Source organism: Lucilia sericata, unplaced genomic scaffold (assembly GCF_015586225.1).
Source record: "Lucilia sericata isolate MDLA Ls3-8-SP2 unplaced genomic scaffold, ASM1558622v1 Contig000013F_arrow, whole genome shotgun sequence".
NCBI classification, from domain to species: Eukaryota; Metazoa; Arthropoda; class Insecta; order Diptera; family Calliphoridae; genus Lucilia; species Lucilia sericata.
The window spans coordinates 166665-182619 of NW_023994052.1; the positions used below are offsets into that span (position 1 = coordinate 166665).

Consider the following 15955-nt stretch of genomic DNA (forward strand, 5'->3'; position numbering starts at 1 on the left):
TTGACCAGTGATTTACTTGCCTTTGTAACAAGGGCTAATTGTTGGAATAGTACTTATAATTATAATTAGTTAGGAGAAAATCAGTTTTGAAGAAAAGTACTGTACCTCAAGTTATGAAAAGTCAGGTTTTTGCATTCTTAGAATCACCTTACTCATATCTATGATGTATACGTTTTTTTTTTATCGGATCCGAACTTACGACAATATGCACATATACATATTTTAAGAAGTTATATAAAATGGTCCACGATGAATCGAATCTTGGCTCAGAATTACCATTACATAAGGTTTTTGAGATTCTTGTTCCAAGTTTTGAAAAAAACCTGTTTGACTTAAAAATAATGGTTTAATCTCTGTTTTATTAGCTTCCTTCTTCAAGATACATATCTTAACATAAATCTTGAGACTTTTTTTAAATTTTGTTGTGTAATGTACAATCAATATTGTCTTATAAAAACTAGTTTTAATATTTACAAATCTTAAGGCACCGGTGCATAGATTGTACATAATAACTAATACATTGACTCAAATTTTGGAATAAATATTGACCAAATATTGGTACATGGACCCTTGTTAAACTGTTGGGTAAGAAAGAAGTATGTATGTATTTAGGTGTAAGTATAAAACTACTATGAGAATGAACTAAAACATGCACATATAAAATTAACTTGATATTTTGTTTATTCAACTTTTTATGACTTTTGTTGTTCTGTTTCGTATGTTTGCGTATAATTGTATTTACGTACCGTACCCTACGAGTGCTGGTGTTGATTATTATTATATTGTTATTATTATTAGTATGAATGAATAGTTTATAGTATATATATTTTTGGCTCTCTTGTTTCTCCCTCTCTATGTGTGCATGCGGCATTACAAAAATAAAAACAAATTTAGATACTTACATGGACGGCATTTATATGCAACTTCAACAATTTTTCTTCTCTTTGGACAGGGGTCTGAGCTGATGATACTCGAACTAATTGTACTGCTGCTGTGATAACTACTCGAACCACTTGCATCACCCACACCACTGGCTCCCAATCCATAGAATTGTGGGCGACCATTAAATTTGCAATGCTTCTTTTTTTGGCAAGCTTCGACAACTGTTTGCAACAGTGAATACTTTTGTTTATTGGATTTGTTCATCAGTTTATAATGGAACGATAAAAATATAAAGAACAAAAAAACAACAATTAAAATTAAATAGTACACAAAACTGACATACACAATACATACATATGTATATGAATATATTAGACCGACTCAAAATAAAATGATGTTTGATTTACTCTTCTCAAAATATATTTTGTTATGTGATATGATTTAGTAATTTCCGTTTGTGAGCTGCACCTGTAATATTTTTTTGGGTAACTTATTATGGCATAACAAGGTACATATTGAGAAGGGTAAATACAGTACCATTTTTAATAAGTCGGTCTAATGTACATACATACATATACATAGTATACAACTAACTATATAAACATTTACAAACATATATTATTATGTAATTTTGTTATACATATCTGTGTGCAATCAAAATATTATTTTTATATTTGGGTCCACCTTTATTTTAGCTGCTATTGATCTAATTTTTTAAAAACTAAACATTTTCACTAAACTAAATATTTCAGCATTTTGTATGACAAATGCTTATTCTCTCAGAATAAATATATTGGAAAACAATAGCACCCTAACAAATACATACATATGTAAAATCAAAAAAATGTTCGTAATGCTTGAGAATTTATTTTATTTGCAATTTATTTTACAGTAAAGGATAAAGTTATTTATCTAATATATTAATTTAAACAAAAACACTTTAAAGTTAAATAGTCAACACTTGATGTTATTATGAAAAATATTTTATTAAATAAAAAATATCTTACATTCAAAAATTTATTAGATTTTATTTGTTTGCACAATATGTATACATGTATGTTCAACATGTATACATATTATTCGTTGGAAAAAATATTGGAGGAATATATTCCTTAATAAATACACTGTTGGAAAAATAATAAGAACTATGTATAACAGCCCTCCGCTCAGGAACGTTTGAATTTTTTTCAAAAGAAATCAAAAAAAGTCCTATTATTTACCCAATTTTTTTCATTTTTAAATCGATTTTCGGCACGGGTTCCTGTTAGCTTAAGAAACTAGTAACCAAAATACTACAAAAACCCATCCAAAATACTACAAAAACCCATCTGAGCAAAATCGATATTTTTTTGGAAACCTTTAATGTACATACATCCTCACTAAGCATGTTAAAATTTCTGTAAGTTCAGCTTTTGTGAAAAGTACTATTCATTTGTATGTAAGTACGTTTTAAAAAAGTGCCAAATTATTTAACCGAATTTGGTCGTAAGTGGGGCTTGCAATCTGAATTCCAAAAAAACACACCATTTAGTGTAAATGGACTCGTTTTAATTTTCAGTATTTAATCAAATTTCTTATAGTTTACAGAATGATATCTCATAAGAAAGTTATTAGAATTACAATTTATTAATTTATCTCATCATTATATCTAAAGTGCAGAAAAACGTTGAAAAATATTAACTTTCCAAAAGCATAAAATATATGTTTACATACTTATAGAGATAAATATAAAAATCTGTGATTTTTACCAACAATTTGTTTGTTAACTGACCATTAAATTATTTATTTAAGGATATGTCTACATATACATATGTATGTATAAACATTTATTGTAAAAATACATTCGAATACTAAAATATTCATGTGAATCCATTATAAAATGAATTTCTAAAGTAAAACGAGTAATGTAAAAAAATTGTATTTTATGTAAATAAAATGTAATGTAAAAAAATTGTATTTATGTAAATAAAAATGCAATCGGACAATTGCTTAAATTCTATTTAGTTGGTGAATACGATACAAATACTAATCGAATTGTAGATGGGGCTGATTTAACGAAAGTAGATTTACCGACAATATTTCCGAAAAAAAGTGTGCAAACCCGCTTAATCAAATGTTTGATATTTTAAAAAGTAAGAGTGTATAGACAGATTGTCATGTAGTTTGTATATATCCTGCAAAAACATGGTAATGACTTGTACTTACTCAACAACTTTCTTTTCAATAACTACTACATACCGTCTACATTATTTAGAAAGAGTCTAGTAATGACTTACAAATAATATAATATGTAAGTATTTACTTTTCTACCACGCCATATTGTTTTCGAATTTCGATTTTAGTTTTTTGTTAGAATCATTAGTATACGTATCTCCGTAGGCTCTTTTTTTCAAAAACAAAACTACTTACTTAACACTTTATTTACAGGCGATCGTAGTAAGTAGTAAGTACTTATTTTGTTCATTAGTGTCAAAAACTAACTGCTGTTAAGTTTTAGCTCAATTAGATAACATTAAAATAATATTTTCTTAGCCTTGGATCAGTCCTAGTTCATTGAGGAGTACTCTATACACGCGGATGCGGAGTAGTCTCAATTTTTGCATATGTATATAACATAGATACATATGTAAATAAAAAGTGTTAAATTTTTCATTCTTTCACATGTGTGTAGACATGACAATGATTTAAATTGTGTTACGATAATTTTGAATGACATTTACATAATTCTGAATGTTACGTTTGGTGATTGTTAATCGATTAAAATGCGTTGATGTCATAGTTGGTAGAGATGTCATGTCAAAATGTTTTATTTCTTTTATGTATGTGTATTTATACACACTTATATACATCTGTATATGTATGCATACATGTGTACAAATATTCATTTATTTATTTTCCATTTTTAATAAAACAACAAAAAAGAAGTAGAAAAAACACAATACCTGCAATGCATTTGGCCACATGCAGTTCTCTGGTGTATTATCATCATTGTCAGCCGTGCTGGTGGTTGTTGCCGCATCCGCTGCAGAGACAGCACTCAGACTCGCCACTTCAGATAAATGTGCACCATTTACATAACGATTTGCGGGTACTTTTTGTGTGGGCGAACCAAACGTTGAGCCACGTAGTAAGTGTTTAGCTTTAGTGCGATTTTCAATTCCATCACCGTTGGCAGGACATAATTCCTCAATACTTATGCCATCTGTTTCAATTGAAATGAAAATAATAATAACAATACCAACAATATAAAATAAAATAAAAATATGTACATAAAATATTAATGCCTTGTCACAACAATGATATACGCAAAATCAGCAAAAATGTTTTATTTATTGTATTTTTTAAAATTTATGTACTTATTTTTTTGTATTCTTGTGTGTATTGAATATGAAATTCTATTTAAATTTACTTTGTTACAAATACATATAGATAAGTTTAGATGCCAAACAAATGAATACGCTTTTATGTAACAAATGTTATTGAACTAAATTTAATGGAATTTTTTCCTTTGAAATTTAATAATAATATATTAGTTAGTTAGCTAGTTACTTTGAAAGGAGGATGTATATATGTACATCAAATCCGAAGAAATACACCTGGGCCTTTATCGCGCCTGTACGCTCGTTAACCAGTGCCTCAGGTGGAATTCGAACCCACTACCTCCGGTCTACCAGACTAGAACACTAACCACTAACCTACCGAAGGACACTTTACAATATATTAAAGACCAATATTTTGATATGTATGTTAAAACGGAATGACATTTTTTTAATGGTGGATATAAAATACTCCTAAAACCGGTTAACTAGATGCATAACAGTTAGGAAAATTATCATTATTGTTTTTAAGTCACATGGAGATTTTCTCAAAATTTTAAAATTTGGCTAACAAAATTGTTAAAGGTATGAAATTGGAGTTTTGAAACTGCCGTCTGAAGGGTTTCACATTTGTGACTACACCCCAGATAAGGTTTGTACTATCTAATGACATTTAATTTTAACGAAATAATTTTTAGAATATTTCCAAAAATGTGTTAATTTTTTTAAAATATTTATCATTTTACTGTTTTGTGACGCTAATGATCTGACTAATTTGTCATAAGTTTTAAAATTATTTACCGATTTTTGTATTTTATATTTTATAGGAACGATACTTGAATATATATTCCATTTATTTGCTGTTAAGATTTAAAAATTAAAATTTAATTGCAAAATTTTTGCATAAACCATTTTTGACTTCAGAGCCTTTGGCGCCACCAGTTAACGTAGTCCTATAGTCCAAAATTTTTCCGGAATGGATTTTCTTATTTCTAACTTCTATAAAATTAAAGAATTGAAGATTTGAGACACAAGTATACAGTCACGGGGAATAAAACATCAAAATGTGGAAAATTGGTGGGTGATACGAATTTTGTATTGACTTTTTCGGGATCAGCATACCACATAATTCTAGAATTAGTGAAAATTATTTAAAAAGTTTTTTCATAGTTGGCCTGTGTAATTATTTGTGGTGTTAATTATCATTAATTTATTACTTAAATTTGTCGGTGAATCAATTAAGTCTGATACTTTTCCCTAATTTTTCAGTTCTCAGGAAACTTAAATGTATTTTTTAGAGAACACCAAATAAATCCTACTTTAGGTGCTCATAACATTATTTCTTAATTGAATCGAATTACATTATTTCTTTGATGTCGTATAAATTGTAAGGCACTATTGAAGAAAATATTTATAATGTCACTCTACCTAAATACAACAAACATTTTATTTCTTTTGTATGAATTAATTATATTACATTGTATATGTATAACACAATGTAAGCAAAAGAAATTTAATTTATTTTGGCACTTATGATCAATTAAAAAGTAAAATATAAATTTCTCTGTAACTTTTTATTTTGCTTCGGACGTTCGATGGCATCAATTTAATAAGTGTCTGCAGTAGTTGGCGATGAACTTTACAACTTACCTTTGGCTATAAACTTATTGTACTGTGCAAATTCAATGGATATACTTGTGCCACGTGGACATGTAATTACAACTTGATCTGTGTCACAGGCAGCTTTTTGATATGTGCGCAGTGTTGCTGACAAAAGTGCTGCACCGAACATCCGGTTAAGTCATCAATGTTTTTTATTCAATTTTAAAAAGATTGAAAAAAAAAATAATTTATGCGTATATATGCGTGTATACGAACGTGTATGAATGTTGAATAAATAATTTAATACACAATATTTGTATTTGTATTGCAATTACATTTTCCAATATGTTCACAGGTGTTTGCGCGCGTGTATATATATGTGGAAACATTTTTATGTTTTTATGAAGGCATAATCAAATGTAGTGATGCATGATCAAATAATATGGCCAATATTTTTCATCGTCATCATCATGGCCGACAGCATCAGCCGGAGCAGGCAGAAGGCGCCATCATAATAAACGTCAACGTCGTCAACACCATATCCAACAACAAAAAATAGAAACCGTGTATGTTTGTGTTCAGATGATGATGTTTGTTTAACAAATATAAACGAGGTCAATGCGTCGAGTTGGTTGGTGAATGTGAACAAAAAGAACATCATGAGGAGTGGAAGAGAGACAGAGAGGAATAAAGTTTATGGATATTAAACGTACAGCATGCATGTTGTGCATTTAACATTCATTCATTTATTTATTCGTTCATTCATCAACCCAACGAGGTTGTTGTGTTGCGTTGTGTTCATTGTAGCCATTCGTTTTAATCACCATTATTTAAACGAAGTTTAAAGAAAAATGGCAAAAAACAGTAGCAACATCGAATTTATGCAACATTTATTATTCCATAATATTGCGTTATTTTTGTTGTTGTTGTTGAGAAATATTAAGCGTCAACATCAATATCACACGATCATATTGAAGTCAGTCACATCAAATACAGATTAGAGCATAGAAGAGCAATATTGAATGGGATTAAGTTTGTTGGTTTTAGGTTTGTGTTTAGGTTTCCATTCCAGAGAGGCACGCCAAGTGATGAAGATGCAAATTTTTCATATTATTTCAAATTATGTATTAAATGACACATACATTGTTCGTTGAGAGACAAGAAAAGCATAGAAAAAGAAATATAACAAAACAGCATCAGGATGTAGACCGGAATCAGTGTCAATGCATTTGATGTGACAAATGATGTAATTAGTGCCATAGTGCATATAAACACGCATAGATACGTAGCCATATAAAAAATAAAAAAAATTCATGTAACAAATTGTTGAAATTCACATACATACATTATTGTTGTTGTAGTTTTCATCAGCCATTGCAAGTAAATTGTACATATGAAAAGAGAAGAGAAAAAAATGAAAGAAAAATTATTTAATTTAGTTTGATATTCTATCTTTTTTGCATTTATTACACTAGATATGTAAGTATGTATGTATGTAAATACATTAGACCTGTCCCTAGAAGCTGGTCTTATTCATTAGTATCTGAAACTGACTGAGAATTTTTAAATTAATTTAATTGATTCAATTAATTTTTTAACTGAAATGTCGAAATACTTTTCTTATTTGGTCTTTTGTTTTGATATTTTGTTTTGGTTAATTATGCAAAGAAAGTTTATAATTCTTAAATAGACATTAACATTTTAACCATAAGTAGTTATATTTTCTTGACTGTTTAAAAACGTATAAATGATTGATAAAATTATAAAAAATACAAATTGATAAATTAATTTAAAGTGTTTATAATTATTTCTTCGATTGAAAAAGGTATTATATTACAATTTTGATAATTGATATTATCATTAGCTTGCTTTTAACGACAAACTGATCCCTTTTTAATACCAAACACTTCAGATCAAATAATATATAACAATCAAATAGCAATATTTTTGTTGGTGGACATGAAAATAACGCTTATACAGAGCAGATTTAATGTGCTTTTAAAAGAATTCTTAATTTTAAAACTAACTTTTAACTGCAATTATCTGTGATTTTTACATACATACATATATACATACATACATATGTATGTTAAATTAAGTTTTACATGGTAGTATCATAATAACATTAATAGTAAAGTGCTGTAGCTAAATAATTGACATATATTGGGTATGAGTAAGAAGATAGATTTTTAGCAGTTTTCAGTTATAAATTTATTTACGAATTATTCTACTACCAAATTACTTTATATAACAAATAGCATAATTTATATTTTAAAAATCTTATAAAAAATACATCACTTTGTGCAACGTAGCTGTAATAAAAATGTTTTATTTTTTTTTTTTGCACACAAGCACGAAATAAATAATTTTCAGGACAATTATTTATTAGCTTAATATTGAAAATAACACAAAAATCTTAAAAGCCATGTACCAGCCGAGGTATTTGCTGATTGAGACGTTAATTTTTTCACTTGCTGTCAAATTTTCGTGTTTCAGTCAGAAATAAATACATTAATGCGGCTTAATATTATACGCTGATTACACTTCCAAGAAATAAATTATAATTTATACATAAAGTGTTGCTTATATTGACAAGAAGCACATAAATCATTTTTTTTCGAGGGTCGTTTGTAGAAAGTATTTTTATATGTGTTATCATACAGGATTACATTGATGATTTTCTTTATAAGTATTTATTTATACCACCTGCTTTAGTATCTTCTGAGTTGATAGTACGATGAGCAACTGTCCGTCTCTGTATCCATGTTAATGTTATCAAACTAAAAATGTACCTTGTGTTCACAGAACGAAAAATCACATTCTGAATCTATTTTTCTCAATTGTAGTTTAAAAATGTACTTGAAAATTTAAGTACATACGATTTTACTAAGGCAAACTTAAGCACAAAATTTATTAAAAAAAGTATTAAGTGGTTAAGATTTTGTCAAATGACAAAATCTATCAAGCTATCAAGTAAAAATTGTACTTGATAGCTAGCACCAAATTAAATGAAGTATTTAGTACTTGATTCGAGCAATCCGTTCGTTTGAGACCGCCTCAGATTAAATTATGTACGGAAAACTGAATCCTTTCTTTATATATAAAAAATGTTGTGACGTGGCATTGATATATTTTTTTAATAAATCGTATGTAATTCTCGTTATAAACGTTAAATTTTTTTTAAAAATAGAAAAATGTGATTTCGAATTAGAAAAATGCTTTTGCCTATAAACAAATGCTTTTGTTATGACAATTATTTACTTATCATTTTTATGTTTTCTGTTATTTTGTCAAATAAATACATTTATAAATGTTTTGATTTGAATTTGATGACTTCATCTCGGTTTAGAAATATGATGACACGAACAAAAATAATAAAAATGTAAAACAACAGGAAATTTCAAAATAAACATGTCATCAAATCCGTTTTTTGTTTATTCCAGTTAAATAAAAAGAAAAACAAAATTTTTGGCTGTAACTTGTTTAAATTAATACACATTTTTTATCACTTTATTTTTTATTCCGTATTACAACATTTTACTAACAAACATGCTCACACTAAATTGGATAATATGCTGAAAATGTGTAAGTTAAGTGAATTTTTGTTTTTTTTTTTTTATATATTTGTTGAGGATTTTTTATTATATTATTTTTTTTATTTTTTGTTTTGTTGGCTTAGTGACCATTCATATTTTACGACTTTGTTTTTACTGTCAATTATAAATAAGCGGCATAATGGTATAATTTGTGTACAGAATAAAACTGCTATTCCATCCATAACTTTCGTTCATCCTTAATATCAATTATTCCATCTCTGATTTGGATTATTTGATAATAAAATATGCATATAACTTACATTTGAATTTAAAAATGTTGTACACAAAGAAATAATAGCAAATTAATTTTTTGTTCCCTTCAACCACCAAGGTTAGTACTTTTGGGTATTTGCTTTAATAATTCGCTTGACCATGACATTCTATCTGGGATCAGTGTTTCAAAGTTACCAACATATTCTATGTCGGATAAGTCCAATGATTGTGTCTACCCTTCAAATGTGTCCAGAATTATTAATGAGGTGTCCAATAACAGCTTTTGGTTAGTTCGCCTAAAGTTATGAACCGTTCGACTGTAAGTTCCGCTTCATATCTTATATATGTTTCAATGGGTGGAATATCAAGCAAAGTTTCCAGAACCTTGGTTGGTGAAGTGATCATGGCACCACTTATACCCAAGAAGCATTTACGCTGAACTCCCTGCAGTTTGTCCAATGAAGTCCACAAGATTATTGAAGCTTAAGCTAGAATTGGTCTAATTACACTTCTATAAGGCCAATGTGTTATTTTAGGACTAAGGACACATTTCATGCCTATGGTTCTCCTACACAAGTAATTTTAATTTTTTTCCCTTAGAAGTATTGCGACATAGTCTGATAAGTATGAAAAAATTATAAGAAATACAAAAATTAACTGAATACACCTACTGTGTGTAACTATGATAAAAATAAAACATCGTTAATTTGTCGACACTGACGTGATTCATGTTTTCTTTTACAATCATTGCCATCATCGATGTTCAACAACATGGGCATGAGTTGAGTTTAAGTACGAAATTCTTTAAACGATTTCTTTCCTTTTGAAGGCTATGAAAATACTTTTTTACACAGAACGGATGATGAAGGCTAAACTTTGTTGAAGGAAGCAGGAAAGGAAAAATTAAGATGGAAAGGAATATTTAAATATTATTATTTGTCTGTATATGTATATGAATAAGTGAGAATGTGTGTGTGTACATATACACATACATATGTACAATGTATCGTACCATAAATAAAAAAGAAATGTAATTCATTTTTATCATTGGAATTATTAAACTTTTATGACTGCTGCTGCTACTACTTGTTAGTAATACAACTGACTATATAGTGCTGCTGACAACGACATTACTGCCGAGATGTCCTCCTTGGGCTTGCGGTACAATCAAGCTCATTGCCGCAAAAAAAAAATGGAGAAAATAACCGACTGAGATTTCCTTTTATTACATTTATTATTGCCGTTGTTTGTGTTCTGGTAATATTTGTCTGTTTGCTTATTTGTTGTTAGCCTGTTTGTATTGTTTCTTTTATTTGTTCGTTAGTAGATGGGGAGCTATCATTTTTATTATTATTTATTGTTATTTATTTAATTTTTTTGTCTTTCTCATTTTATTTTATTGGTTACAATTCAATACGATTCAAGCTTTTTTCTCATTTAGCAGAAACAAAACAAAATTTCATTCTTAAGACGATTTAATTTTTTTACTTCATAAAGAAAAATTTAAGCAATAATATCATGAATTTAATCTGTATAAATACTCTTAAGCGGATAGTCGTCTTCTTTCTTTTCCTTTTTATTTATTTATTTTTTAAGACTAAGACAACAAATGAGTAGATATGTTTCATGTTCTTAATAATTTTCCTTTAATGCCCTAGTAAGCACACCAATGTCTCCAAAAATATTATAAGTATATTATATTTAAACCCTACACTAACTGTTAAATATTTGTGCTAGTGTTTGCTTTTTCAAATTCTTCAAAGATATATTTGAGGTTCAAAAATCTCTTAGATATATTTATACGAAATGACACCCTACTTGTAGTTGGTGTAAGGCATCATCTAGTCGGCTATATCCGTATTTTGGTCAGACGCCCCTTAAATAATGCTGCAATAAATAATCTACATTTAGCTTAAGAATATTCAGTTCCTTCTTCAAGGATACATTTGAGGTTCAAAAATCTCTTAGATATATTGTTATATTTATAAGAAATGACACCATACATGTAGTTGGTGTAAGGCATCATCTAGTCGGCTATTTTCGTATTTTGGTCAGACGCCCCTTAAATAATGCTGCAGTAAATAAATAAACTACTTTTAGCTTAAAATATAAAGTTCCTTTCGATATTAAGTCTAGCAAGCCTAGGCTTAAGTGTACATAAAAATAATAATTTATAAATAGTTGTTTAATATCTGTTAGTTATAAAAATGTTCTTCGTTTTTATTTCTTTTTAACTATAAATATTTTTTAAAAGAAATTCTCTTAAAAAGTTATTTTATTACTTGCTTGCAATTTATTTTTTATATTCATTCATATTTACAGAGCTGGTCATAACAAAGGGAAAACATAAATTTGTAAATCGTTTTCATTTTATTCTTTTAACAGCACACGTTAGAGGAAGGAAATGTATTTAAAGATATTTTCTCCGTTTTTCTATGCAAATATTTGTGTCATAGTTTGCTGTCCATCTACTGGTTGTTTAATACTGAGTCATAAAATAAATATTTACTTTTTATGTTCCGCCACCATACATACATGATGTTATTAAAACAACTGTCAGTCAGTCACTTTATGAATAGTTTACAAAACTAACGTGGAAATATGTATGTATTCAGAGTCCGCTGTAAACAGTATAAAGAAAAAACTTTGGTCGGAGAAAAATTTATTTGTTTTTCTTATTTGAGGACAGTTAACACATGTAAATTTGTATTATTAAATAGCAAATATGATATGAGTCATTTGGATAAGAAGATATTTTTTTTTGAGATTTATTAATATTTAAGCACATAGTAATTTTGCATAAATAATGACCATAAGAACAATAAAATATTTAAATAGACATATTTATTTAAATAAAAAAAATAAATGTATGATTAAAAAATATTTTTCATGGCAATTTCGAACAGAATCATGATTTGTACTATTTCATTTTTGACGAGGAGGGCTTTAATGCCTTAAGAAGATACTCTGATAGATGGTTTTAGACTCTAAAACCATCTATCAGAGTAACTCTAAAATTTAGAGTTTAAAATTCAATGTAGAACTATTATTCTAGACGTAACAAAATTTTTTTCTAGAAGTTTACTAAATATTCGTTTAGCTAAAGTCGATATAAACAAATATTTTATTTATATGAGCACTTTATACATAATTCATTTTATGAGATTTTACTATTTAATGATGCGAAAATGCAATATAAAAGAGGATTTTAATTAAATACCTAAATATTTAATTAAAACATTAGCTATAATATACCTAAAGGGTTTCCACTCACTCAATTGAACAACACATTGGTAATAAATACAATACTTACTGTTAACGCAATAAACAATTTATGTTGGTTATTTCTCTTCTAAATTATTTTATGACTTCATACTAAAACTAAAATTTTTATGTGAACTTTATAGTTTTCATACTAAAATCAGGACATACCCTGCTAACGGTTTAATAAAGGAAATTACGATTTAATGTTAAGTTTTCATTCGAAATGTATATCCATTGTGTTGTTTAAATGATTTGTTTTATTACTTTTGTATATACATTTTTTTGTATATAGAAATGTGTGTACAATGTATAAACCTCGAATGTTCCATACACATAGAGCGTCCGTTTGTGGGCAATGATCAAATTGTTCAATGATTCAATATTGATGGCTATTAAATTGAAGAAATAAAATATATGTATATCTGTAGGTACGTTTAAATTGAATGAATGACTGTATCAACAAATGAATGATCCATTTATTATGCTTTTATAACTTTTAGCTTAATGAGTAAAGTTTTAATGATGATAAAATGATATTGCGGGTGGCATTAGTGGTTGTATTAATTTATACCACATGTGATCTATGAACATTGTACAACCTGGTTATGTGGTAGCTTGCAGTATGCTGGCAATTAAGTTGAATCAATATGAATCCATATATAACTACCTAGTATACCATTAACTTTCACTTGGAAACTTACAAGTACATATTTTATGATATAAAGTCCTGAGAAATAATCAAACATTATAAAAATATGTGCAATTTTTACTTATTTGGAATATTTATAAGTGATTAGATGTTTGTGTAATTTCATTAGATTTTATTCAACAAAAGACCTCGATAAACTGATATCATTAGGTTAAAATCATTAAATTATTTGCAACATGAAAATGCTTTCTGTCCAATATATAAACGGAATAAACTATTAATAACAATTACTTAAAATTGTTTATCGATTACGTATACTTAATGTGTATTAAACATGTTACTTATACACCCCATACATAAACTACGTTCGGTCGAAAATATGCTTTTCTCTCTGAGCAACTTCTATTATTGAAATTAAATTGTATTTTAACACAAATGAATTGAAATTTGCCCCGAGAATTTATTGCAGCATATTTAAGAAATTTTTTTTAGTTTGGAAAAATTTTACAAAAATACGAATTTTTATGATTTTTTTTTAACGCTTACTTGGTGTAGACTGTGGGCAAAATTTTAAAAGATCTTGTTAAATGGATTTGAAAACATTATAGTTTTTTATATTGAATGTAATAAAGGATATATGTATATAAGAATTAAACATAAACAGAATGAACTCAATTTCTCTTATAGTTTTACCGTACCTGCGATGTGAAATATTTCGGTAAAACGACAAATTTTGCTAATAATTAAGTACAAATGTATTATTACAAATTTATTTAGAAAATTTATTTTAATTACAATGGGCAGTTTTTAAAGCTTACTTTATTCCAAAAAAAAATCGTCCTAAATTTTAATTCCTATACCTATTTTAATTCCTCAATAAAAAATTTTCAATCTAAAATAATATTTATATTTGCAGTATTGGCCGAAAAATGGATTGTAGGAAAATTTAATGTGAATAATTCATTTACTAATATGTATGTACGTACATTAGTCAGCAATAAACAAATTTTTAAGAATTAATTTATTTAAATGCAATTAAACTGATTTATTTTTAAATAATACAATTTGCTTTAAACTAATTTTAAATTCAATTAAGCACGTATTTGCTTTTGGCAACTACTAGTTCATATACGAATAATTAATTACTTCAACAGAACTATATTTATACATATCTAAGCAAAGAAATATTAATAACAAATTCCACTAACTATTGTATTTGAATAAATAATTTACATCAAAAATTTTTAATTTGCAATGGTTGTTATTTTGTATGTTATATTTTCTTCGTAAATTTAACATATTTGAAAATAATTTGAACAAATTTAAAAGAAGAGAGATAAAATTACTGAAAGACTTATAGTAATTAAAATATAGGTCCTATTTAAATACACACTCACACACATACATGTCAACACGATTTAAATATTAATTAAATTTTAGGGTTTTTGTTTTAAGGTTATGCATATTTAAGAAGGACGAAAAATAAACAAAATATCTAAAATATTTTTTAGGGGAGCTTCTGTGGAAAGAAAAAAAGGAAGAAGTTGTTATTTAAGTTACAAAAAATGATTTAAAGGAAAAGTGACAACTGTTGAAATGTGTGAAACATTTTTTGAAATTTTAATTATGGTTAAGATTTTAATCTCAATGAATATTTTATGTAAATATGTAGTTAAATATAACTAAAATAATGTTGAAGCCTTCAGCATAAAATAGCATTAGTTAAACATATAAACTTTAAAATAAAAAGACGAATAGGGGCAGAAATTACAACGTGTAAAAAGTTAAAAAATATTCAAAGCCCATTTGAAAGGAAATCTAACCCGATATGGAAAGTTTTCATCTCTAGTATCACTTATATATAGTGAAATTTAGAAATTTATTTAAAAAAAACTAATATTTAAGGACTTATGAATACCATGTCCAATTGGCATTTCAATATACAATCCTTCCTTCAAACTTTAATGAGAAAGATTCATCTAAAAAAGTAATTGTTGTAAAGTTGGATTAACGCCTGTATTAAATTTTGTATAATTTTGATAAAGACTACTCACATGGTAGTATAAGCTATATACTATAAATCTTGAGGAAAATATTTACAAGCCCTTGTAGACCACGTTGCTAAATTTAGCTTTTTATGGCAGGATATGCTGGTTTATCATTTCAGACTTATATTTACAAAATGTTATTTAGGTATGTGTATTTGAAATATTTGACATTATTGTAAATATGCAAACTTATGGCCAGGGATGCATTTTGTGCGATGTAGAGATATCTCATATTAAATGAATAATTAACATTTTTGTTAAAGTATTTCTTCTGGTCACAACGATTTTTAGTGCATTATAAGTCGTTTATAAATTCCAAAATAAACATGCCAAACTATTTTTTAATTATTTTTCTGTATATCCTAAAAACTACGAAAATTTTGA

The 15955-nt window shown here is 27.3% G+C and overlaps 1 protein-coding gene across 3 annotated transcripts in view; it reads right to left on the reverse strand.

Moving 5' to 3' along the window:
- The window catches only part of LOC119604549, a 160532-nt gene that overhangs the window by 19723 nt on the left and 124854 nt on the right, over positions 1 to 15955 (reverse strand). For all 3 annotated transcript variants that reach the window (XM_037957239.1, XM_037957249.1, XM_037957230.1), the window contains 3 exons: positions 5850 to 5978; positions 3825 to 4084; positions 903 to 1122 (listed from right to left, as the gene is read on the reverse strand). In XM_037957239.1, coding sequence (XP_037813167.1) covers positions 903 to 1122; positions 3825 to 4084; positions 5850 to 5978 — 609 coding nt within the window. The remainder of the gene's footprint in view (positions 1 to 902; positions 1123 to 3824; positions 4085 to 5849; positions 5979 to 15955) is intronic.